The sequence below is a fragment of the Enhydra lutris genome, unplaced genomic scaffold, assembly GCF_002288905.1.
Source record: "Enhydra lutris kenyoni isolate GAN:26980312 unplaced genomic scaffold, ASM228890v2 scaffoldscaffold75, whole genome shotgun sequence".
In the NCBI taxonomy this organism is placed as follows: domain Eukaryota; kingdom Metazoa; phylum Chordata; class Mammalia; order Carnivora; family Mustelidae; genus Enhydra; species Enhydra lutris.
In genome coordinates, this window is record NW_019154159.1 from 1,842,466 (window position 1) to 1,867,438 (window position 24,973).

The 24,973-nt window shown below is 57.0% G+C and overlaps 1 protein-coding gene across 2 annotated transcripts in view; it reads left to right on the forward strand.

Annotated features, from left to right (window-relative positions):
• The first annotated feature begins 10,011 nt into the window (after window positions 1–10,011).
• Window positions 10,012–24,973, forward strand: part of LOC111160316 (mannosyl (alpha-1,6-)-glycoprotein beta-1,6-N-acetyl-glucosaminyltransferase, isozyme B) — a 65,253-nt gene continuing 50,291 nt past the window's right edge. For both annotated transcript variants that reach the window (XM_022523318.1, XM_022523319.1), the window contains exons 1-3: window positions 10,012–10,079; window positions 13,794–13,906; window positions 22,145–22,292. In XM_022523318.1, the coding sequence (XP_022379026.1) occupies window positions 10,012–10,079; window positions 13,794–13,906; window positions 22,145–22,292 (329 nt within the window). The remainder of the gene's footprint in view (window positions 10,080–13,793; window positions 13,907–22,144; window positions 22,293–24,973) is intronic.

Here is a 24,973-nt window from a genome sequence, read left to right on the forward strand (position 1 = left end):
GTTTTGATTTTCATTTCCCCGACGGTGAGGGATGCGAAGCCCCTTTTCACGTGTCCGTTGGCTATTTGTGTCTTCTTTGGAAAAATGTCTATTTGGATCCTTGGCCCCTTTTTGAATTGTGTTATTTTAAAATTGAATGGAAACATTTTCTCGTTCGCTATCGAGGTGTAGGAGTTCCTCGTGTATCTTGGATATGAACCCCTTATCGGATATGTGGTTTGCAAACACTCTCTTCCATTTTGTAGGTCGTCTCTCCCCAGTGCCGGCAGTCTCCTTGGCCGAGCAGAAGCGGTTTCGATTGCTCTCACAGCACGCCTTTCAGCAAGGATGTCAGAGAATCAGTCAGTGTCCGGTCAGGGCAGGAGCAGCTGAGCTTGGCTGGTGTTCCCTGCGTTTCCTTGAATGTGACTGTCCCAGACGAGCTGTTCTGTGATGAGAAAATGAGGAGTAGAGATTGCGTGGAGCTGGGGGACAAGTCCCAGCACTGGGGAGACCAGGTGCCCTCTGGGACTTGGAGTCATATTGTTGTCACCATTCCCCACAGTCACAGTCGTGCCTATTGGGTACTGTCTTTCTTGGAGACCTTCTGGAGGTCACTGCCAAACTGTGATGCTCCTGTGTGCATTGTGGTTCAAGAGGAGAGGGAAGGAGTCTCGCCCTTGACAGTGGACTCCCTGGCGCAGTCGCCCTCAAGAGGAATCACGGGCAACGGAGTGTGTGACAGAGGAGGGAGGGGGTGTGGATGCGAGGACAATTCACCAGGAAGACCTGGAAGAGGGTCTGGAAGAGGGTGATGGCGTGAACAGGGAAGGGCTACAGAGAATGGGTGTGGCCAGGCCCCATGGGGTTACCATGCGTGGGGAGCACGATTTTTGCCCCAGTGCCCCGATTTCTGTCCTGACAGTGGAGATTGGTTGGGTGGCCCCCAAATAGAGGACTATCTACCCCCTGACCGACTGCTCACTGGCGTGTTGAGCAGTTCTGTGAGGGCTCGATTCCCTACAAGGCCTGAGGCACCCTTCTTCCTTCTGGCCCTGCAACCCTCACCTGGACAGCCCCTTCCAGTCTGCTAAAGGGGGTCTTAAGTTTTCAGACCACTGGCAGCCAAGGCAGCCCATAACTACAGCACAGACCGATTCCTGTTTTGAATCCGGACAATTTGTATTGGATTCCCATTTAGTCTCTTCCTTTCTCCTGGCTCCCCTGGGGTTGGGGTCCCTGAGACCGCCCTCCCATTTGGCAACTCCCTGGAAGGACTCGGCGTGTCGTTGTACCCATGGCTAAGGTTTATTAGCCGATGCAGAAGCATCGGCAGAGGGAAAAACGGCCCAGGCAGAACCCGAAGAGATGTGAGCACAGGCTGCTGATGTTCCCGTGCTCCTGAGAGAGGGCACAAGGGCAGCAAAAGACACAACAATGGATGTGACAGGTCTGCCCAGGGATTCCCACTGGACACTTGGCTCCCAGGATTTTTAGTGGCGGCTGGTCGTGTCGGTGTCTCTGCTCAGCAGCTGCCCCGCTTCCTGACGCCTTTCAGCCAATCAGGTGTTTATGCTAAACCATATTGTTCGTACAGTGTAGGCACAGTAAACCGTCCTTACCGGTCAGGGAAGGGCGGGAAGGGTTCAAGGGCTCAGGGCCCAGACACCAGCTCCACACCAGCTTTGCAAGCAGGATCTTCTAAAGATAGCAGCTGGGACCTGGTCAGGCCCCTCCGGTGGCTGATCTCCCCTGACTCAGCCTTCTTTCCCTAACAGTAGCCGACCGAACCTCAGCTCCCTCTCTTCCTAGACCAGCCGTGACCCTGGCTGTCCTGCTCTCTGCCATGGAAACTTCCATCGTTCTTTAGACACAGCTGTTGAATGGGGATGGCAGAATCTGCCTCAAAAAGTTGCCCTTCTCCTAGTTATTCTTGTGTCTCCACTGCCGGCTATTAATTTACAGTGGTGTTCATACCATTTCTACCACACTGGACATGTCCCTAACTAGTACCTCCGTAACAGGGTCTTTGCTTTGGAGGCTTGGAGTCTTTTTTTTTTTTAAGATTTTATTTATTCATTTGACAGAGAGAGAATGTGAGCGAGCGCTCATAAGCAGGGGGAGGGGCAGGCAGAGGGAGAAGCAGGCTCCCTGCTGAGCAAGGAGCCTGATGTGGGACTTGATCTCAGGACCCTGAGATCATGATCTGAGCCAAAAGGAGATGCTTAACCGACTGAGCCACCCAGGTGCCCCTTGGAGTCTTTCTTGAGGGAGTTTCTAGCCTGTGAGAGAATGACTCCTTTCTGGCTGAATACCTTTTCCAGATGCCTTCCCCAAGCCTTCAGGTGATGGGGCTGTAGGTGCCCGTAACGGTTCTCTGTTGCTGTGTGTTACGAACAGTGCGCAGAAGGAGACACAAGAAACGGGACTGTAAGGCGTCTCCATGGAAGGTACAGGATGGCTGGGGAGCAGGGGTGGAAAGAAGACAATGTACTGTATACCCTTTGAGATCCTTCCAAATTTTATGCCATATGCAAATACACTTCTCCAAACAAATAAGAGGACCAGGAGGAGGGAAAAGAAAAGAATGAGTAGGAGGAGACAGGGAAGAGGAGGTGGAAGAAGAAGTGGAAGGTGGAGGGAAAGGAGAAAGAGGAGGAGAAGGAGAAAAAGAAGAAGGAGAAGAGGAAGAAGATGAGGAAGAAGGAAAAGAAGGAGGAGGAGGCGGAGGGGAGATGGGACACTGGGCTGGCTCAGTCAGTTAAATGTGTCTGCCTTTGGCTCAGGTCATAATCCAAAGGTCATGGGATCGAGTCCAGCGTTGGACTCCCTGCTCAGCGAGGAGCCCACTTCTCCCTCTGCCTGCCACTCTCCTTGCTTGTGCTCTTTCTGACAAATAAATAAATAAAAGTTAAGAAAAGAAGAGGAAGAGGAGGAGGAACCGCACTATTCCCACGCATGCATCAGCGAATGAGGGACAAGCAAGCGTGGTCCATCCGTACAATGGAATCTTATTTGGCCATCAAAAGGAATGGGATTTTGACACATGTTACAATATGGATGAACCTTGAAAACCTAAGTGAAAGACTCCAGTCATAAAAGGCCATATATTGTAGGATTCTGCACGTATAAAATATCCAGAAGAGGCAAATCCATGGAGACACAAAGCAGGTGAGGGGGTCCCAAGGGCTGGGGGAGGAGAGCATGGAAAGGGACTGCTAGGTGGATATGGGCTCTCCTCTTGGGGTGATGCAGTGTTTAGGAACAAGACAGAGGTGGTGTCTATACCACAAAGTACATGTACCAAATGCCACTGGGTGGTATATTGGATACAGCTATAAGTGGCTCATTTAATATTATGTGACTGTCACTTTGATTTCAAAGAGAAGAGAACATAAGCCAGAAAGATCCAGCTCAGCAGGAAGGGCTCTGTCCGTATACCGTGGATTCCGGAGGGACAGGAGTCCTAGGTGCCCTGGCCAAGCAGACACTTGCCTGGTGTTTCTGCTCATTGCCCCGTGGGCATCTGGCTCTCTTGGGTTCCACAGGCAAAGTGGGTTATGTCCACAGGACGCCACTACAGAGCAAGTTAAATGTAGTGGTACATCACAGTCAACCAAAATAGCGCTGAGGGGCAAACTCTGAACAATGCCCTGCAAATAACTATTTTCCAAAATGGACAAGGAAATGACAAGGTCATTAACGTCAGGCTTGCAACGTCTTCAGGCTGGGTGGCTTGCAGATGGATGGTGTGTGTCGGGGGGATGCCAGCATTGCTCAGGGAGCCCACTGCAAGTCTGAGCCTACTTCAGGTCCCTCAGCTCCGTGCTTGCTTTCTCTAAGAGACGAGAGGAAAGAGTATATTCATCTCCATTGGTGAGGTTTGAGGACTACATTGAACCTGGTTGACAAACTCAGGTTAGGAGAACAGGGCATCAGGGCCAGGTGGACAGACCCTGCTGGCCACAAGCGGGCTTCCTACCATCCAGGGTTAGGTTCTAGCTGTTCAAGGGAGAGCACTGGGTCCCACGATTGTGTTGACTCCTCCCCTGGTCAAGGACAGTGGTACCCTGAGGACACCCTGGGACAGGGCTGCATCTTTTGCGAAGGCTCTAGGGAGAGTCCATTTCCTTTTTTTCAGCTTCAAGAAGCCACCGCATTCCTTGGCTCATGGCCCCTTCCTCCAGCTTCAAAACCAGCCATGGCCAGTGCAGTCTTTATCTTGTCTCATCACTCTGACACTGACTCCGACTTCCATATTTAGGGACCCTTTTGATCACATTAGGTCCATGCAGATGATCCAGAATGATCTCCCTATTTTATGGTCAGTTGATTAGCAATCTTTTTTTTTTTTTTTAAGAGTTTATTTATTTGAGAGAGAGAATACATAAACAGGGGGAGCCACAGGCAAAGGGAGAAACGGGCTCCTTGCTCAGCAGGGAGCAAGGAGCCTCTGCTGATCGATGGGAGACTCGATCCCAGGACCCTGGGATCATGACCTGAGCCAGAGGCAGATGCTTAACCGACCGAGCTACCCAGGAACCCTTAACAACCTCAGTTCTGTGTGCAACTTGAATCCCCTTTTGCTGTGCTGTGTGACATAACACAGATTCCAGGGATCAGGACGGGACGGTCTTTGGAAGACCCTGATTCTGTCAACCCCGCTTGTCAGCTCAGTTGCTCTGTGGAGCCGGAGCAACTATCCAGAGATAGCTGCCCTGTGGAACAAATTTAAGTAAAATAGTGACATAAACATGGTAACGTATTTAAAATCCCCAAGTCATTTCTGGCACCCAGTAGGTGTTCAGTACATGAGATCTCATGATTATGTTCAGTGAAGGGCTCGCCTGTGTCCCCACTGCTGGGATGGGGCCCATGGGGGAGGGTCCCATCTCATCTGTCCCCAGCTTCTCTGCCTCCCAGCCCCCATGGGCATGCGCACATGTACGCGTGCACACACACACAGGCACACGCACACATACAAAAACACAGACGTGGACACAGACGTAGCAGCTAACTTCCCTGCAGAACAGGGAAAGTCCTCTAGCTCTGCTTCCAGCTCCCACAAGCTGTGTGGCAGAATGGCCTTCTGGCATAAATAAAAATAAACCCCAGACGCTGCTTTTCAGTCAGAGGATTAGCCTAAATGTTGTGAAACAGAAAGCATGAAATATGCATTGGAGAAACAGCTCTCCCCACTCCTCAGCCTCCTTGCATGGCTCCAGGCGGCTGGTGTCTGCGTGGGGCTGCTTGTTCCCACCCGGTGAGGCTGTTGATGATTTGTGCACAGTGTCAGTAAATGCTGTTATGACATTATTAATGCTCTGCACTCCGGCGAAGGACAATGGCCTGTTGCCTCTTAATGTGCTGTCTGTGGCTGCGGTCACAGAGCATTAAGTGAGGATTTTAAACACCGTCAACTGTCGGTTTCCTTCTTTCCTCTTCCCGCCCAGGCCCTGTCTGTGAGCTTCAGAAGCAACCTTGAAGCCTGGAGAAGGTGGCGGTGGCAATCTAGGCTCTGATCCCCAAGAGGTTTCCAGGGAATAATTGGGGGGGGGTTTGTGGGGGCCTGCGGGGAACCCTTGAGTGCACCCAGGAGTGTTGACCTCTCTTCGGGGGCAGTGAGGGGTGTTCGCTGTGGGGGCTGGTCCCAGAGAAGCTGGGCCTGCTGGGCGGGCAGGGCCGGTGGGCTCCCTGCTTTGCCCTCAGCTGACACCCCAGAGGACCCGGATGCCAGACCTCCAGTGAGTTTTATTGGTCTTGCATAATGTTCTAAAAATATTGAGTCCACATTTTACAATTATGCGACTGCACGTGGGAAGTCCAGATTTCTGACTCTTGAAATAACTGGGCCCACACAAAACAACAGTGCATGTCCCCTTTGGGGACCTCCGGTCCTTGGCACTGCCTAACTGCCGTGGCCACTTCCCACTAGGTTCCTGCAGTAGGCTGAACAGTGTGCCCCCCGCCCCCAATTCAGGTTCACCTGGAACCTTGGAACATAATCTTGTTTGGAAAGAGGATCCGTGCGGAATGTAATTTATTAAGATGAGGTCATATTGGAGTAGGGTGGGCCCTAATCCAATGACTGGTGTCCTTCTAAGAAGAGGAGAGGACATGGAGAGAGACAGAGAGAAGCCCTTGTGGTGCTGGAGGAGAGACTGGGGAATGCAGTTGGCAGCCAAGGAGTGCTGGGGGTCACAGGACCCGCTGGATGCCAGCAGAGAGGCCTGGGCCAGACTCTCCCTCAGGGCCTCCACAAGGGACTGACTCTGCCAAACCCTTGATTTAGGACTTCGGCTGCCAGAACTGTGGGAGAATCACTTGCTCTCGTTTTAAGGCCCCCGACACGCTAGTCTGTTATCATGGGCCTAGGAGACAACTTAGAGCACCTTCCCTTCTTTGCCTGGCCCACCCCCAGGGGTCTTGAGTACAGTAGTCCTGCACAGTATACATGACCCACTTCTCCAAATCCCTTCCCCAGAGTCCTGCTTCCCTTCTCTGGACAGAGGCCCTCCAGCCTGGCCAGGGCCTCCTGCTGCTTTGGGGTGCATGGGGAAGGCAGTGGGGGGGGGGAGCCAGGAAGTGCCCTCATCTGACTGCCTGGGCTGTAGCAGTCTATGCCCTGACGCCCACGATGGGCTAGCCTGTGGTTCTGTTTGTAGCCTCAAGAGAGAAAGAGTGAAAAGGGGATGTTTTTGGAATCTGGTGTGACCTGCTGTGTCAGTCCTTGGATGTGCCCCCAATTCCTGCTCTGCTAATCTCTTCTAGCTTGCTTAGGGTGGCTCTGGTTCCTTCTCAGAGGGCCATGGCTATTTAACTAGAACCATGGTTCCCCATCTTGGCCAGTTATGTCAACATAATCCATGGCATTAAAAGAAACCAATGTGCCCAGACCCCAACTTTGGTCCGGAATCAAGGTAGGGAGCTTCTGTTCCGTCAGGTTCCGCAGGGGACTCTGCTGGATCTGGGCTGGGAACTCTGGCCTGGAGAGTAGGGCTTGGCTTGGGTTCCCTGGAAGTAGGTTCTCAGACAAGGATGCTAGTGCCCGTAGTTTATTTCGGAGGTGACCCCGGGAGCATGGACAGAAGAGTAGGGGATGAGGCAAGGAGGGAAAGAAAGCGAGCTCGGGGTGTGCGATGGAGCCGGCCACCACCACGGGCAGCTGGAGTGTGCTCTCTCTGCGGGAACTCTGGGAGCAGGTGTGGAATGTGCTGGAGCATCCCGCCTGAGGAGAGGTATCTGCCCATTCCTCGAGGGCTGCTTCCGGGACATCAGCGCCCTGGCGCTGCTGTCCTGCCCTTGCACGTTCGAGCATATTCCCACGGCCAGAAATAAAGCCTCAGGCAGTGTCGCATGTGTCCTCAGTAGTCTGCCCTTTGGCCTGTGGAGGTGGACGCCCGGGGAAAGGGTAGGGGCAACGACAGCGTCCATGCAGGTAGACAGGAGCGGGAAAAATCGTAACGGCCACACCGCGAGGGCTCATAGGCACCAGCCGCTGCATTTTCATGTCCCCCTGGGAGGCAGGTTCTAAAGAGCTCAATCAATGGCCAGGGAAACTGAGGCACCAAGAGAGCGTCCACAAGGTTGCATGACTAAGGGTGCACAGACTTCCTCCTGATGTCTACAGCAGACAGCACGCAGGACCATTTACACTGATCTTTACCGTAGACAAGGGGGGATGGGGGGGCGGCAAGAGGGGAACAGTCTGAAAGGAGGCGGCTGGGCAGTCTGGCTCAGACCATGTCTGCCCCATGCCTCCCTGACTGGCTGCAGGAAGGCACCTTCCCTGCCTACCTCAGAAGCCACGAGCTAGAGGGCAAAGCTCAGAGGGGATGGGGAAGACCCACTCCCACCTTCTGAGCCAAACCAGACATGGCTGTGCCTTTCCTCCCCTTTGGCCTGAAGTGCCAAAAGCATGACCGCCCCCCTCCCACCGTGCCCCCCACCCCGAGCTTACACAAGACACAATTGGAAGGGCCATTTCATTCCTGAGTGTAGATGTGGAGTTCACCTTGATATCCGGGGTGTAAATCAGTGCCTGGGTGTGTGGCAGGTGTGGGCCAGGCAGAGACCCCTTCCCTTAGCTAGCGCCTGGGCCGGCCTGCCACGAGGCCCGCTTCCCGCTGCCGTTTGTCACTCCCCTGCACCGAGGCACGGCCAGCATGTCCTTGTTCAATGCAAATTTGCTACCTAGCTGGAGTAACACGTTAATCCGCCAACACCAATTCATCATCAGTTTTCACATTAGCAGAGAGCAAGGCGAGATAATGGAATGCGGGACAGGTGAATTTTGATGAAGGAGCAGGAAAAGCAGGAGCATGAGTCATCGCTGGTGAGAAATGGTTCAGAAGTGGGGCTGGGAGGTGGGCTAGCAGAGGGGTTGGAGGCGAGGGCCCCAGCTGGATGGGTTCCAGGCTGGGTAGATGGGAAGTAAAGGTTTTCTCCTCTTCAAAGCCAGGCTTTAGAATCACTGCTGGGATGGCAAGACCCTCAGGGTCATCCACGTCCTTTAACACGTGGTCTGAGGCCTTGGGCTCTTTTTATTAGCAAGGTGCGCCTCCCTGTCTGTGCTTGGTCGAGGTCTGGTTGGGCAAGTGCTGTTTCTGCCTGAGTGCTTTCTCGAATGTGAATGCGGGTCTGGCTTTGGCAGATGCCCTGCTTGGTTGCGCTGGGAGAAGCTGCCACCCTAGTGGCAGACGCATCTCCAAAGTCAAGAGGTGGAGGAGGTTGGGGGAGAGGGCGCGCAAATGCTTCACAGAGTTGGAAAGAGCCTTAGCTGACTTCAGTCACTCTCATTTCATCGTGGAGAAACCGAGGCTTTGGAGTCTTCCTGACTTGCAGGCATCAGCCACTGGGTAGTGGAGGATCTGAGACCAGAACCCAGGTCTGCCCCACGCTCTGGCTGCTGGGCTCCGTGGAAGAACCCTACCAGTGCAAGAGGCAGAGTTTGAACCCAGCGCAGTGAGTAAAGGGGAGCCAAGGGCAGTGTCTTCCAGAGAGGGCCAGAGGATGGGTGAGGGCTGCGAAGCGACCTCACAGCTGCTGGGACCAGGGCAGAAGCCCCGGGGTAGGGTGTAGGGGTGGGGGTAGGAGTGGGGGGGGGGGGGGGGGGGATGCAGAAGCAGCAGGAGGGGGGGCTTCTCTCAGCACCAACCTTTTCGAAGTGGCCCTCGGCCCTTGGGGCTGCTGGCATGCGGGTTGCTCTCGAAAGCGGGGCTGGGGACGTTACACAGCTGGAGTGTGGCGTAGGGACCCCCCGCCCCCTCCCCCGTACCGTGGCCGGGAGGGCGCGCTGCCGGGCGGCGACCACGAGGTGGCGCCGGCGCGCCGAGGAAGCGCGGCGGCCGCTTCTGGGCCGCCCCAGCCGCGGCTCTGCCGCCTCCTCGGAGGAAACAATGCGGCGCCTCCCCGCGTAGCGCGGCGCGGGGCCGGACGCCGGACACCCGACACCCGAGCGCGGGCCGCCGAGCGAGCGGGCGGCAGAGCGGGCGTGGGGCGCCCTCGTCGAGAGCCATGGGCGCGGCGCGGTGCCGGGCCGGGGTGCGGCGCGGCCCGGAGGCGCGGGGGCCCGGGGCGCGGGGCCGGGGCCGCCTCTAGCCGGCACCGAGGGCGCGGGCCCGGGGATGAGGGCGCCCGCGGCGGGGAGCCCGTCTGCGCGCCGCGGCGCCGTCCCGCCCAGCGAGCGAGCCCGAGCAAGCAGACGCGCGGCCGGCGGTCGGGGGGCGCGCCGCCTCCCGGCCCCAAAAATGTGAAGCGGGGAGGGCGGAGACGCAGAGACGGCCGGGCTGGGCGCCCTCGCCGCCCTCCGGCAGCCGCGCCGTTCGGCTTCCCCGCCCGCCGAGGCCGCGCCGACCCCGCGGGCCGCCGCCGGAGCAGCGAAGCCGCCGAGCCCCCGCGCTCCCCGACCCCCGCCTCCCTCGGACCCGGCTTCGGCCCGCAGCGGGTTCGCGGCCCGGACGCGGCGGGAGCAGGGCCCGGGACGGTGCGTCCGGCCTCGCCCGCGGCTTCTCGCCCAGACAAGTTTGAACAATGATCACAGTCAACCCCGATGGAAAGATAATGGTCAGAAGATGCCTGGTCACCCTGAGACCCTTTCGGTAAAGTTCTCTCCCGGATGGCGCGGGGAGGTCTTTTTCTCCGAGGGGGCGCTGGGTAGGGGTGGGCGAGGTCGTTCCCCGAGAGGGTGCCTGTCCCAGTGGCAGGGGGGGCGGTTCGTGCTTCTACGCTTGTGATGGACAGCGGGGCTATGGCAGGGATGGAGCCGAGGTTCGGGTTCGGGTGGGGAGGGGTGGGCAATCTGAGACGTGTCTCGAGTTGGTCTAGGTTGGAGAGGACTCGGAATGCGAGGGTGGGCATGAGGGCAGAAAGCACCCAGGTTGTGGTCCTGGGCCTCGGCCCAGGGTGCCCCTTTCCTGCTCCTTGGGGTCCTTCTCACTTTGCAGACGGCCCCACCCGGCGGCGAAGTTAGTGCGCCGTGCGGGGCGGCACCCCCCCACCCCCACCCCGCGTGCGCGTGGAGCCCTGGGTTGAGTCCTCCACCTGTGCCACTCCTCTGCCCCGGCCTTCTGCTCACACTCCCCTTCTCGCGGCGGGGTGCGGGCCTGTCTCCAACGGGAAGGTTCCCGAGATTGGAGCAAGGACCTCTCCCGGCCGTTCTGCTGGGAATTCGACCCTGGATCAACAGCGGTGGAGAGTTGGTGGCAGGGGCGGCGCTGCGGAGCCCCAGGGCAGCGGGAGCCCGGACCTCTGGGAACCTCCGGAGGCAGGAGGAGGGGAAGACCAATGCCCCCAGCCCAGTCTTCCGCGGCCAGGGCTAGGCAGGGCTGGGCCATATGGGGCTGGCTGGTCCCTATTGAACCCATCCCAGGGGCCCCCAGAGCCTGTCAGGGAAGGGGCAGCTCCTTCCTCTCTCTGGAGCCTGCGGAGCCCGCCTGCTGCCCAGGTCTAGGAGATGCCAAGTGATGGGTGCCCAGCGGGATGGGAGAACCACCTTGCTCAGGGGGGCTGGACAGCAGAGGGCGCCAAGGGAGGGGCGGGGGTCGAACTCCAGAGGCTACAGGTGGGGTGTGGGTGCCATCCACCCTGCAGGGGCAGGAACTGGGCAGGTGGATTTGGGTCGTGGGAGAGGCGGGTTTTGAGCCCCCGCCCCTGCCAGGGCCCCGGTTGGTCTCCCTCTCAGCCCCTGACGGGGAGATCATGGCTGAGGTGTCTGTGGCCTCCCCAGCAACTCCTGGGTGGGCCGGCTCTGTTTTGTGGAGCTGAGGAGACCGCTTTGGGGATGGCAGGGATCATGATGGACCACCACTGTCTGGAGGATACAGGAGGGGAGGATCGTAGAGCTGGTGATGCTGAGGGTATGGTCTTGGGCAGGAGACAGGGAGGCAGCTGGAGCTCTGACAGAAGGTTCCCATGAGAAGCAGGGCGAAGCAGGGCGGGAAGCGGGTGTCTCTGGAAAGGGCCTTACTCCTCCAGGGAAATCCTCAAATCCCTGGCTGACGCTGACTGTTTAGAGGGTCCTCTTCCCAAGTCTGCCGCCCCATGTCGACCCCGCCTTCCAAGTCATGTGGGGGTCAACCAACTAGGGTGTCAAGCTTTGGCTGGATATTTTCTGGTGCAATTGGAGGCGGCTGCAGGAGCCAGCACCACGGACAGCGCCCACCCCTGGGAGCTGCTTCCTTCTGGGGTCCTGGCTCTTTCTGGCTCTTATCTAAAGGCAGGATTCAGAGGTGGGATTGCATAGGTTCCCCTCCTTTCAAGCGGTGTGTCTTCGCCTAGGGTCTGTCTAGGCTGCCCAGAGACCCACAGCCACCCGTGGAGTCTTTGTGTCCCCTTCAGATGGAGGGGGGCTGCCTCCCACCACGTCACCCCTACTTGTTTTTAAGGACAGACTGGAGGCCCTGTCTCCTCTGTCTTCCTCTGGCAGGACCCTTATTCTGTAGTTGCTCCTGGCATGTTGCTTGAATAGATACATGGGTGGACAAAACCATTTTAACTTGAGTCTACTGTGATTGCCCTAGGATTGAGGTCTGGCAGAGACAGAGGCAGATGAGGTGTGCTGGGGACTTCAGATTCTGGGCGAAAAGTTTAGACTCCTTTTTCACAGCAGGACCTGCAGCCCAGGTCCCTAGCTCTAAATACAGTCCCACAGCTGTGGAGGGGGTTTGGGGAAGGAAGGGACCATAAACTCGAGGAATCTGTCCTTGTCCTCAGGCTGGGAGGACGAACAGCTGATTCCCTCAGGATCTTCCTGGGTGTGCAACCACCAATCTCCTCCACTCTTTCTCTGGCTGCTGTCTTGAGAGCAGTCTGGCTTCATCTTGGGATCCCAGAGCCCCATCCCCAAGCGTGGTGGAATTCAGTGAGGGGGCCCTCAGAGGTGAGGGGGCAGTGTCCATTATGCTGTCTCGCTTGTCCTCCTTGTCCTCTCCCAGGTGAAGCCTTCAAAGCTTTCTCTGCCTTGGGGGTTCTGCACCCTCTCTCATTTAACCTCTAACAGCTTCATTTAAATATGGGGTGGGAATTTTGTTGCGCTTTTATTTTCTTCTGCAATTGTGTGTTTTCTTTAATGGGCTAAGTTTTAATTAAATACCGCTCTGCCAGCTTCAAATAATGAAGATCAAAATGCATAAAGCAAGTCTTGCATGGAGATACAAACGAATGTGGTGTTGAGGCTGGCGGGTGGAGGTGAGAGGGCTGGAGGCCTCTAGCATGACTCGTGGGGGCTCCCCGTCATGAGCCTGGCTTTACATGAGATGGGCTTCCTCATCCTGACCAGGGTGGGGGGGATCCCCTTTCATCTCTACCAGCTTTGCAAGTCCCTCTGATCCATTCAAGGTCCCAGAACACCTCCATCTCTGGCCTCCCCAGTGCTGGTTAGTTCAGTTCTCCCGTTTGGGACCCAGCACCTGGTATGGAAGCAGCAGGAGACAGGAGTTCCCTGCTATCCCCTTGGGGCCACCCCAGTGCCCCACACCTGGGAAACAATCAGATGTGTGTTGAAGGAATGAACAATTGTCCTGTTTTGGGTGGCTCTCCTGACCTGCGCCCTGGATGACCTACCACTTGTGCACAGGTGTCCATTCACTCTGACCGGCCCACTGCACAAACTACCATGTGCCTTCCTGTTAAAGATGTGGGTTAGGGAGAATCTGGGCCCTGCCCTTGTAGATCTTCCCCTCTGGTAGGGATGGGGGCACATGCCATCCCCCTCGAACATGATAAGGAGGTGTTCAAGCCAGCTCATGACTGATGGCTGTGGCAAGACCCGTGTACACAGTGCAGAGCCGGGCCCGGGTGACTGATGGGATCCAGGTGGGTTTCGTCTGGACCAATGACTTGCCCTCTGGCTGGCGTCAGCACCTGCTGTTTGCATCTATACCAGCGGTTCTCAAACTTGAGCAAGGATCAGGATTGCCCCGAGAGCTTGTTCAAACACGTTGCCTGCAGTGTCTGATTTGGTAAGCCCAGGAGTGGGGCCCCAGATTTTGCATTTCTAACAATCCCAGCGTGAAGCCGGTGCTGCTGGTCTGAGGATCACACACTGAGGGCTGCGCTAATGAGCCGGGCTCTCTCTAGGAGGCTGGAACTTGCCTGAACTCTGCCTGTATCATTGTCCCTTGGGGTTTCATGTGAGGTTCTCGGCCATCTCCCTGTCGTGGAGCTCTCTTCATTCTGAGCTCAGCCCTGTATCTTCTGTCCCCCCATCCATCGTTCCATCCTCGCTCCCTCCCCCACTCATTCGTGCAGAGCCCTTGCTGGGTGGGGGTGCTTCCCGCTGGCCTGTTTCCGACCTGCTCTCTCGCTCTCTGCAGGCTCTTCGTCCTGGGCATCGGCTTCTTCTCACTCTGCTTCCTGATGACGTCTCTGGGAGGCCAGCTCTCGGCCCGGCGCCCGGGGGACTCCCCCTTCACCATCCGCACAGAAGGTATCTTGGTGGGGAAAGGGGAGTCAGAAGTGGGTGCAGGTGTTTGTGGGTGGAGGGGAAGGAGGCCTTTGAACCAGGCAACTCAGGGGACTCTCTGGGGCTCCATCCCAGGGATCCAGGCCACCTCATCTAGGGACGTGGGAATGGATCTGGGCCTTGGTTTAGGCTCTCTGACCCCGCACTGCTTTGGCTTTGGTCCCAGCTGTGATCATCGGGCTTCTTCTGATCCAGACTCTCCGGCCAGGGAAGGGCCTTTGAGTCACAGCTTCCCAGGCATCAGAAGAGGCTGCTTGAGTTACTTCCTTAGTGTGTGTGTGGAGGGGAGTGTTCCTGAATATGACATCTGTTCCTTTGAGACGCATACACTCTATGCTTTTGACCCAGTCTGTGGCCACAGCCGAGGGGGCCGGGGCTGGGATGGGGGTGGGGGGCGGGGAGAGGCAGAGGGCAGGCCAGGCCCTGAGCTCACGTGTCTTATCTCTGAGCTTTGCGACATAGTCCAGACCTTTGTGGCTCCTTGCCCACGTGACACTTGTGAGGCGGTGGAACAGAGGATCAGAGCACGGGCTTCGGGGATCCGACGGACCTGGCTTGTATCCTGGCTCATTATTTCCCAGCTGTGTGCCGTTGGCCAAGTCACTTAACTCACCTCTGGGATTGAATGAGCTCACGGCATGGGGGTGTGATGGGGTCCAGACCTGGGAGACCTCCTGAAGACGGACCCTCCCCCCTTCTCTTTCCACTCAGTGAAGAATGGCGAACAGTGCAGAGTCCAGCTTCATGGGTCTCAGGGGCTCTTCTGGTCACCGCGGGAGGGAGGAACACAGGGTGTTGGGGCAGCTGGGGCAAGTAGGGTTTCTGGAACTCTTCGGCGGGTTGGCTCCGTGGGCTCTGGGCACGTCTCTGTCGGTGGGCTCTGGGCATGTCTCTGTCTGAAGTCTGCTTTCGCAAAGCCCCAGGGCCCAGCTGTGTGGCTGCCCTGTTCCCAATGGCAAGTATACCCTCCAGGAGCGTGGCTGTAGTCTCAGGGGGCGCTCTGAGGGGCACTTGTTATGCCATCTGGTGTCTCATCATTAGATTTGTTCCTTTGGTTTAACATGTACTTCTTTAAACTTGCAGAGCTCCTGGCACGAATTCCACATTTATTAGTCATTCAAGCCTGAATGTAAATGAATGTATCCCACCTCTGACTCGCAGAGATGCGTCAGTCTCTCTGAGCCCCAGTTTTCTCCTCTGATAAATGGGAACGAGCCCTGTGTGCCCAGGGTTGACGTGAGTCGTGCTGAGATAGCACATGGGAAGGGGCTCGAGCAGCATCTGGCAAATAGTACAAGCACCATCAGTATTTACAGTGTTCAGTCCGAGATGGGGACACTGCAGAAAAGGTTGTGTAGGGGAAAGGGCGAGAGGATGCTGGGATTTCCGCACAGGAGGTGGGTGTGAAGGAGATTGAGGCTGGAAAAGGGGGCAGGGGGCGGTTGTGAAGGTGCACTTGAGGGGCGGCTTGGAGAGAGGTACTGGAGGTCTCGGGTGGATCATGGGGGACGTGGAGTGTGAGGAGACAGCGTCTAGGGAGAGGTGCTCAAGCCACTCCTGGAGAGGGTCACGCCTGCCTGGGGGGGCTGCTATGGGGGCTTGAGGAAGCGGGACCTCCAGAAAGGTTAGGGATCCAGGAGGTGGGGATCGGAGACTTGGGGAGGAGGGGCATATGGTTGGGCTCCCATCCTTCTGCTCGTTTCTCTGGCAGGGGATGGGGCCAGTGGCCCAGAGTACAGGGGGCTTGTGGGAGCCCTGGTGAGCCATGCACTGTGCGGTTTTGCCTGGTAAAGGAGGTGGGAGGCCAACCCCAACCAGATCTGTGTCTTAGGGGTGGGCAGAGCCCTGGAGGGGAGAGCACTTGCCCAAGGTCACCCAGTTAGAGTAGATGCATGTGTTTGTGTATGTGCACACGCGTGTGCCCGTGTACATGCTCAGGCTTTCCATCGGAGCGTAATATCCACAAGATGAACGCATCACGCAGCCAGTAACCGTGACCAGGAAACGGAGCATGAGCAGCCCCCGGGGTGCCCTCCTGGCTCCACGCACCCAGTGCTTCCCCACGGGTGTCAGGACCCTGACTTCTCACAGCACAGGGCTTCACTTGTTCTTCAGACATCGTGAGGAAGGAATTGCATCGTGGCTGTTCTTTCGTGTGTGCTGTTTTCCTCTCATTACTCCATTTGAGAGGGCCGTCCCCGCTGTGTGGCGTAGACCCTTGTCCCCGCTGCTGTCGTGTGAACTCCGTTGCGTGAAGGCCCCGCGTTTACCCACTCGACTGGCGGTGGACGTTGCTTCCAGTTTGGGGCGTGTGGCTGGTGATGCTAGGAACATCCTGGTCCCTGTCTTCCAGGGCACACACGCATTTCTCTTGCGTACACAGAAGGGTGAAGTTGTCGGGTCTCCTGTCTCTTGTGACATCAGTTCTCAGAGGTTCTCAGGTTCAGCCAACTCAAAGGCTTTTCACATTTCCTGGGTCCCTGGGCTGGAGGCTACGCACCTAGAATGTGGAACTAAATGTGGGGAGGGGGAGACAGATGGGGAGGGAGGCCTCACCCTTCTGGAGAACTGACCGTGGCTTGGTCCCCATCCCGATTATCTTTGTCCCCCCTGGTTTCTTTCATGCCATTGGATGAAGTGGATTTTTTTGGAGAGACACAAAAGCAGGGACTTGGAAGAGCCCCAAGTTTACATTGTGGGTTTAAAATCCTGATCTTGCAAAACACGCCTCCTCCAAGGACACCCGCACGCTGTGCCTAGAGCGGCCCTGCGGGAACCCTGGGAGGTGCGAGCTTTTCTGCCTAGGAGCCACACGAGCGGAGGCCTGGGGCTGGAGGGTGGTCAGGTGGAAGGGGCGGGAGGGGGAAAGGGAGACTGGAGGTCAAGGGTGGCGGTTGGGTTGTGGCGTTGCATTGGTTCCCGTGTCTGTGCAGCCCCAGGGCAGAATTGGGAGAGGGAACCTCAGGAAGGCACTGCTGTTTAGGGGGGGAAAAATCCTTGCACAGATCAGCAAACCATCTGAGCACAAATGGGGGAAACAATCTGTCGTGTCCTGGCCCGTCAGGCCTGGGAGGGAAGTGGGCCCCCGGGACGAGGCTGGAGGGCTGCTGGGAGAAGCAGGGTGTTCTCTAAAAGGAGGGGGGCCCTGCCATAGCCTCTGTGGACTGTGGTCTCCCAGCGGAGGCTCCGGATTCCCTTCTAAGCCAGGTTGTATTTTGTGATAAAGTTCTCTAGTTTGGGGATAAAAATGTAAGAGACGTCTTCTATATTCTGCACACTCCTTGTAAGATTCAGGAGGGGGCGGGGGAGGCTAACAGGAAGCGTGACTCCAAGTCTGACCTGATTCCCTCTTGCTGTAGGTGGGCCTGCCTCGGGCCCCGGGAGCTTCCTCTCCCAGAGAAGGAGGGGGTTTTGCCTGTGCCCTCACCAGACCCCGGTCCCTTCTCCCTGCCTCCTGGATGCACTTCCCCTCTCTTGTCCTAAGGAGGAACTTGCTCTCCTCTTAGGGGCAGGGGGTGGGATGTGAGCTTGTGTCTCAGGCCTCTCTCCTGATGTTGTCGTGGATTCCCCGAGCATGTGTGGCTGGCTCTTCTCGGTCTCTGTCTTGTCTGGAAGAGGTAGCAGTTAGAGGCTATCGCTGGGAGAGGCCTGCAGGCGGGAGGGCCTTGGCTCAGCTGTACATGGCTGCCCTGAGGTTCCCTGGGGGCATGGCCCTGCCAGACCTTCCTACCCCTAGCTGGGATTCAAACCTGGGGAATAGCAGAAAAATACTTCCTTGCTCTGTAGCTGTCTCTGGCCTTGGATCTTGGTGTTAGGGAGCTTGTCCCCTCAGAGGCTGGTGATGGATGGGTGGGCCAGGGCACAGGGCCTGTCCTTGTCTCCTGTGCTGCCCAGAGCCCCAAGCCTCAGTGACCTCAGCTGGCATCCGTGGTGGCTGTGTGCTGAGGGACACATGTGCTCATTTCTCCAGCTGGGCAAACACTTAGGTCGCAGCTCCTATCTCAAGGTCCAGGGAGGTCTCTCTTATCTGGTGAGGCGGGGGCTCCTTCAGTTTCCAGGAACCAGCAAGAAAGGGCTGGGGTAGGGACAGGAAAGGAGGACAAGGCAGGGGACAAGGGAGGATCTGAGAGACAGAGGAGCTTGTCTGTGTCTGGAGGGGTGGGGAGGGGCGGGGAGGGGCCAGGCCTGGATGGGTCATAAAACACCTCAGTCTGTAACCAGGAGGAGCCGTCTGTATCTCTCGGTGTGCCGGCTTTCCTTATTTATATAGAAATATGGAGGGAGTGCGTGTGAGTCCTGAGATGTGTTCCTGGGCTTCACATTAAATACATTTCAATTTAGCTGACACCGGGAGCAGTAAGGTGACTCAGGGCCAGCCAGGGCTCAGGGTCCGCTGACAGTCGGGGATGGGCGGTGGCCTCCAGGGAGCCAGCCAGGGAGCAGATCCCACGGGAAGCTCCCCGGAAGTGGTGGGCAGCTTCCAGTCTGCGCCATCTATGCCCCAGTGATGGGGGAGGGTCTCGTGGTCTTGGTCCAGTCTGATGGAGGTGTCCTTACAGACCCATCTGAGAGCCGCAGATGGCGGCTCTCCTTGGAGGCGTCCCTAAGCCCTTGGGTCTTCTGGGGTCATTCTTTCTGTTGACGTGTTTAAAGAAATCCCTCCTATATGGGGCCATGCAGAGCCCCACAGATCTCCAAGGACTCTCTGGGGGTGCTTATGTGTCCCTGGCCATCTCCTCTCTGAGCTCCTGCTTCTGTGAGTTATCCTGCTCAGTTTGTCCCCTCCTGTGTCGTCGTGTCCCTGACATTGACCTACTGGGAAGGGCACCCTTTCCCCTGATTCCTGGCACAGAGTAGGGATGATGGCTTGGGGGCTGGGACCACTGGGATGCATAGCAAGCAGATGACAGGTCCCTCCTGCATCCCCGCAGCTGGAACCCCCCACCCGACCCCACATTGCCCTCTGGCCGCCCTGCCTCCGCCACCTCTGAGCCCCTGTACCTTGTTCTCGCTCCTCTTCTCCCAGGCTGAACCAGAAATCTCCCGTCTTCTGACTTGATATGCAATCATTTCGCTTTCTCTCTGTCTCACTGCTCTGGGCATCTAGACTCCTAGACTCTGCTCTGGCCCACCCAGGGGTTAGTAAAACAAAACTGAGCTCTCTCCCTAAGGGGATTCTGCTGCCTTTTATAGGAACAGTCTTTCCTTTCCTGTTATCCTAATCTCGAGAGGGGCGGTTAGGGCAAGAGCCAAAACAGGAGTCCCGGCCCATGGAAACTCAGGGTTCCGTAGTCCAGTGCCTCATTTGTAGGAGGAGAAACTGAGGCCCAGAGCAGGAAAGTGGCATGTCCATCCATCCTGCACCCGCGTGGCTGGTGACAGAGCAGGTGGAGTGCAGGCATTGTCACTCCCACCCCAGCCTGTCCCCCCCCATGGTGCTGTCCCGGCTCTGCTTGGCTTCTGGGGCAGCTCTGGGCCAGATGGGGCCGCTCTTCTGCTGCCTGTGCTGTGGGGCTGGGTGCATGTGGGGGGGAGGGGGGCTGTGTCACTGAGGTTCCAGGGCGGGGCTCAGGCAGTGAGGAGGAGCCAGGGAAGCTGGAGATGAGCTCGGACAGAGGGACAGCAGGGTGACAGGGCAGGATGCCATGCCTGAGACATTCTGGGGAGCTTAGCTCTGCTCCAGAAGCAGTGATGTGAGCTCGGCATTGTCGAGGGGCCACATCTGCAGGAGTGGGCTGCTGCCCATGCTCTGGTCCCGCTGGGCCTGCGTGCTCCGACCAGGTCATGGTTGGGGGCCCTTGGTTAACAAGCTCTGACTTAGGGTGTCCCCAGCTGCAGTCTTGCTCTCCTCTTCTCATGCCATACCTTTGAGGAAAGGACCACCCAGCCTGCGCTGTAGCATTGGCTCATCAGGGCTGCCCAGGGAAGGCGGGCAGGCTGTGCACTGCACAGCTCCAGGAGTGGTACCAAGCAGCGGCCAGGTCAGATCATCTGATGTTCCCCTATTTTTCTAGCTGAGACGATAGGAACCACCACCCCCACCTTGCTTTACTCTGTGCTCCAAGCACATACTACGTTTGGATGGATGATGGGCTTGGGTGGGGGTCCCAGGGATGAGAATGGTTTGAGAGACTAACCATCACCCCTAGCTCCGTGGAGTTGAAAGAGAGGGGGAGCTATTTATATCTTCTTGGATAGATTGACTCACTGGCTGAGTACTGAGCGAGTGTGCTGGGACGGAGGGGTGGGAGAAGCTTGCTTCACTTAGCACGATGGTGAAATTGCCCAATCCCGAATGGTTTGTTAAAAATCCACCCAGTTTTCTGAGAAGGGAAAGTGGGAAGATTGCTAGTTACCTCAGCTGCTGGTGCAGAGATGGGCTAGAGACCGTGTTTCTTTCCTTCCTTCCTCTAGATATGCATTTTTTTATCAACACCCGAACTCACCCATTCTCATTCTTGGGCGGGGGGGGGGGGGTGTGTGTGTGTGTGTGTGTGTGTGTGTGTGTGTGTGTGTGTGTGTGTGTGTGTGTGGTGTTGGAGTCGGGGACCCTTGCTTTCGTAAGGAAACTGCAGCTCCCTGATGCTCCAGATTCACATGCTCCAGCATGTGAGTGACCGCTCCCTGGCTCCTGGTGGCCTCCTTTCTGAACTCTGGTGGACTCAGTCCTCTGGGGAACACAGGAGGTGACTTAGTCAAGAGAGAAAGCGGCGAACGCCACTGGACCAGGCTGGGCCCAGAGCCAGGGGGTGTGGGGGACAAGCAAAGTGGAAATGTCACAGGCAGCCTTGGTAGCTGAAGCCTGTCTTGGCCCCCCAAGCCCTCCCCTGCTTGGAGCAGGGGAGACCAGCCCCTCTGGCCTCTTCTCTTTTCCCCACCTCTGCCCCTGGGTCTCTGTGGCCTGCCATGCTCTCTTCTGTCCCCTCCTGGCACTGTGACAGCAGACAGCAGATAGGACTTGGTATTTCTGACTTGAGTTGGGGCCCCAGAGGCTGATAATGTTGCTATGAATGTCCCTTGGCCACAGAGCCCCACTGTGGGGGGGGAGGGGGTGCGTGATGGCAGAGGCAGGCGAGAGCCTCTCTGAGCTCACCAGGCCCTGGCCCCTTCTTTCTGGAGAAGCATATGCTGCTGGTGCCCCCTTGGCTCCTGCTGTTTCCGAGCACTCGGGCTGCCTCATGGCTGCTGGTGACGGCCATTCTTTGCCCAGGGCTTCTTGTAGCCACTGCCGCTGGCTGGCCACCTCCAGCAGGAGTTGGCTGTCTCTGCAAGCCACCCTCAAGCAGTGACCGGCAGGAGACGGGCTGCACATGGCCCAGGTCCCTCACCGCTGGGCAGAGGACTCTGGGGCAGACTGGGCATCTGCTGGTCTCCCAGGCTGGTGACTCGCCCTCTCTGGGCTGTCTCCCCTTCCCTGTGTCACCTCTTCTCTCCCTCACTGGCGTTTCCTTTACCTCCCAAATGCATGACTTGTCCTCAAATCCTTGTCTTGGGGTTTGCTTTTGGGGAACCCAACCTCAGGCCCCCCCCCCCCCCCGGAAGCCCCTGGAAGCACTCAGGTCTCCATGACTTGGCTCATTTGGTATGGGAGGTTCAGAGCTGGCTCTTGGGCTTTGCAGGGAACCAAACTGGGGATTGCGGTGCCTGGACCTGAGCATCCGTGGACCGATTGGAGGGGGTTAAAACCTTCACATGAGGGCGCCTGGGTGGCTCAGTCAGTTAAGCATCTGCCTTAGGCTCAGGTCATGATCCCAGGGTCCTGAGATGGAGCCCTGCGTGGGCCTCCCTGCTCAGTGGAGAGTCTGCTTCTCCCCCGGCCCCCCGCCTCGTGCTCTCTCTCTCTTGCAAAAATAAATAAATAAAATCTTGAAGAAAAAAAACAAAACAAAAACCTTTCACATGATTTGACTGAGATTAGGTGTAACGCTCCATTCTGCAGGCGCCGAAACAGAAGCCCAGAGACATTAAGATGATCTCAGTGTCACCCAGCTGGTAGAGAGCAGGGTTGGCCTGGGGCTCTGTTCCCCAACACAACGCAGTGGGGGAGCCCCTGTCCTGCAGGGGTGAGGGGTGGGGTGGGCTCACTCTCCTGACCCCTCCTTAGCCTGCAAAAGCGGGAGTGGGGTTGGAGTCAGAGAGCCACCAGGTGGCTTCAGGTAGGCCTCAGCCGAGCCTGACCGTGTGCCCGCACTCTGTCCGCAGTGCTGGGAGGGCCGGAGTCGCGCGGCGTCCTGCGCAGGATGAGCGAGCTGCTGGAGCTCATGGCGAAGCGCGTGGACGCGCTGGCCCGGCTGGAGAACGGCAGTGAGCCGCACCGGGCTGCCGGCCACGGGCGCTTGGCTGTGGACAGGTAAGGGGTACGCGGAGGGGGAGGGGCACTCAGGGTGGAGGAGGGGGGAGCACCCCGGGTGCTGGTGGGCGCCGTTTCAAAATGCGCTCCCAGAGCAGGGGTTGGGGGGCCCTGTCGGGCAGCCCCCTTTCGGCTAGCCGTGTGGAAACGTTTAAGAATGCAGAAGCAACCCGGTATTACAACCCCGAGCACATGCCCGCCGCCCTACTTAACAGCCGTTATCGTTTTGTCATGTTAGTGGCCTGACGTCCTTTTTTCCTGTTTCCTAAAAATCGCAGACAAAAGCTGGAGGGCCCTTTCCCGGCTTCCCTGTAGGGACAAGGGACTTCCTGAGTTAGGCGTCCGTTCTTTGAGTCTGTGGTAACCGTTGGCATATGCCTCCTTTATACGCACACGCCACACACACACATACACATATACACACACACACCACAAACATGGGGTGTGGGGTGTTTGCTGGCCCCATGTGAGTGGATCCCACAGCACGCTTCTTGCACCTGTGTTTTCCACTCAACACGACAGCTTGGAGCTCTGTCCACGTTGGCGGTCACGTGTGGGATGGGCGTATGGGTAAGATGGCCCAGTGGTTGTCTGTCCTCTACCAATGGGCCTGGGCCATTTTTGCCAGAAAGAATTTCTTGGTTTTTTCATTCTAAATATTCCCCTACTGAGTCTGGAATGTCCAAAGGTCTCTGAGAGTTGGTGCCATGGTCCCTTGTGCCTCAGCAGTGGCCCCAGAGCCCCTACGTGAAACCAAATCATGTGTCTTAGGTGTGTGAGTGATCTGGAACCCCAGAAAAGGAGGATGTGTGAGGTCAGGGCCATCATGATGGGGCTCCTTGGCCCTCAGGCTCGGCTGTGGAGGGCGGGGCTTGCCGCCCACCCACCCCAGGGAGATGATCTGCACTTGACCTCTTTTCAACACTGGGGTTCCTCGTGGGGTGGATTTGCTCCATGTGTTCTAACTGCTAAAAAGTAAGTTTGAAACCCACACTTTACACGATTTAGCAAAAGCTGTACCTTGGCCAGTGTGACTTGCTAAAATTGTTCTACTGCTGAAAAATATCGTTGAAATCCACACTTCCAGACAATTTGTAGGAAAGCTGTAGCCCAGCCAATATGTGTGATGGAAAAGCCAAGGCTCCAGGCGTTTCCTGTTTGGAGTTTGGCACAGTCTGGGTTAAAGTGTTGGTGGGCCAGTCCTGGTCATGGCGGGACCCTGGCTGGCCTGAGGAAGGAGGTGTGGGTGGCGGACCCCTCCTGTGGACTGGGGTTTCTCTGCCCCGTAGCCTGCCTAGGTTGGGCTGTTGGCCATGACACCATCTCACACTGGCCCTGCCGATGGAATGTTCTGGAGGCCCAGTTGGGTCACTGGATGTCGGCGTGACTGCTTTCATATGAGGTGGCATTTACCAGAAGCTCACCCAGGGCCTGGCATCATCCTTATTGCGTTACCTCAGTGGCGTCAATGGTCCCAGGCCCACTTTATGGGTGCTTCCTTTCCTGCCACAGCGAGGGGGTAGCTGAGGCCCAGAGAAGGTCAGGATCTCGCCCAAAGCTGCACAGCTCTTAAGGGGCTGGGCCCGGCTCTGGGCCTGGGCCAGCAACTCCAGAGCTGTGTTTCCACCACTGAGCTCTTGATAGCCATTCACGAAACATGCGGCTGTGTGTGGGTTAGTTTTTATTCCTTTGCAAGACATTTCAGATCAAGAATTCACAGCCCAGGGACAAGATACCCTTTGTTAGCTCTTTGCCTTGATTTGTTTTGGTTTGGAAAACGTTCGCACTGAAATGACAGTCCGGGGGCCACATGGTGATAGTGTTGGGTTCCTCTCCCAGTGCGTGGCTCCTGAGCGGGCTGTGTGACCATGTGCCGGGTGGATGCTCTCTCAGCATCCTGGACGAGGATCTGACAGCAAACTGAAATGATCCGCTCATGAAGTATGTCTTGGACCTACTAAGTGCCAGGCTTGGCCAGCGGTGTTGGGGCCCAACGATGAGCCTTGTCCTCACTCCTGTGGAGAAGACGGGCAGGAACCAAAAAACAGAAATAAGGAAGACAAGTTTAGTCACTGTGCCTGCTCTGAAGGGTTAGGGATGGGTGCCATGGAAGGAACTAGTCACACAGGGAGGTCTGGGAAGCCCTTTCTGAGCTGGTGGTACTTAAGCTTGATTCTGTGGGAACCAAGGAGCCAGCTGTGGGAAGGAGCCAGCTACAGGAGGAGCTGGGAGTAGAGAATTTGAAGTAGAGCGAGCAACAGGTACAAAGGCCCTGGGGTAGGCATAAGCTTGGTATGTTGGAGGAAAAGAGCCAACGTGAAAGCTGATGTGGCAGAGCAGCATGAGGGACAGGAGAGGCCCACAAGGCAGGGGGCAGAGGCTTTGTCAGCTGTGGTGAGACCCTGGGACACTATTCTGACAGGTGTGGGAATTTGCCAGAGGGCTTTCCACCAGGGAGTGCTGGGACCTGGCTTCTTTTTTAAAAAGAGCTCCAACCACTGTGTGAAGAAGGGAAGCCCGGGAGCTTGTGGCAGAAATGGGGAGGAGGTAAAAGGATTGGGCTCCCCTGGAGCTCCCTCTGGGGCATGAGATCACTTTCTCCTCTGTGCAGAGTCCGCTTTCCTCTCGCTGTCTGTGCCCCTCTAATCCAGCCCCTCACCCTCATGGCATCTTTTGCCCTC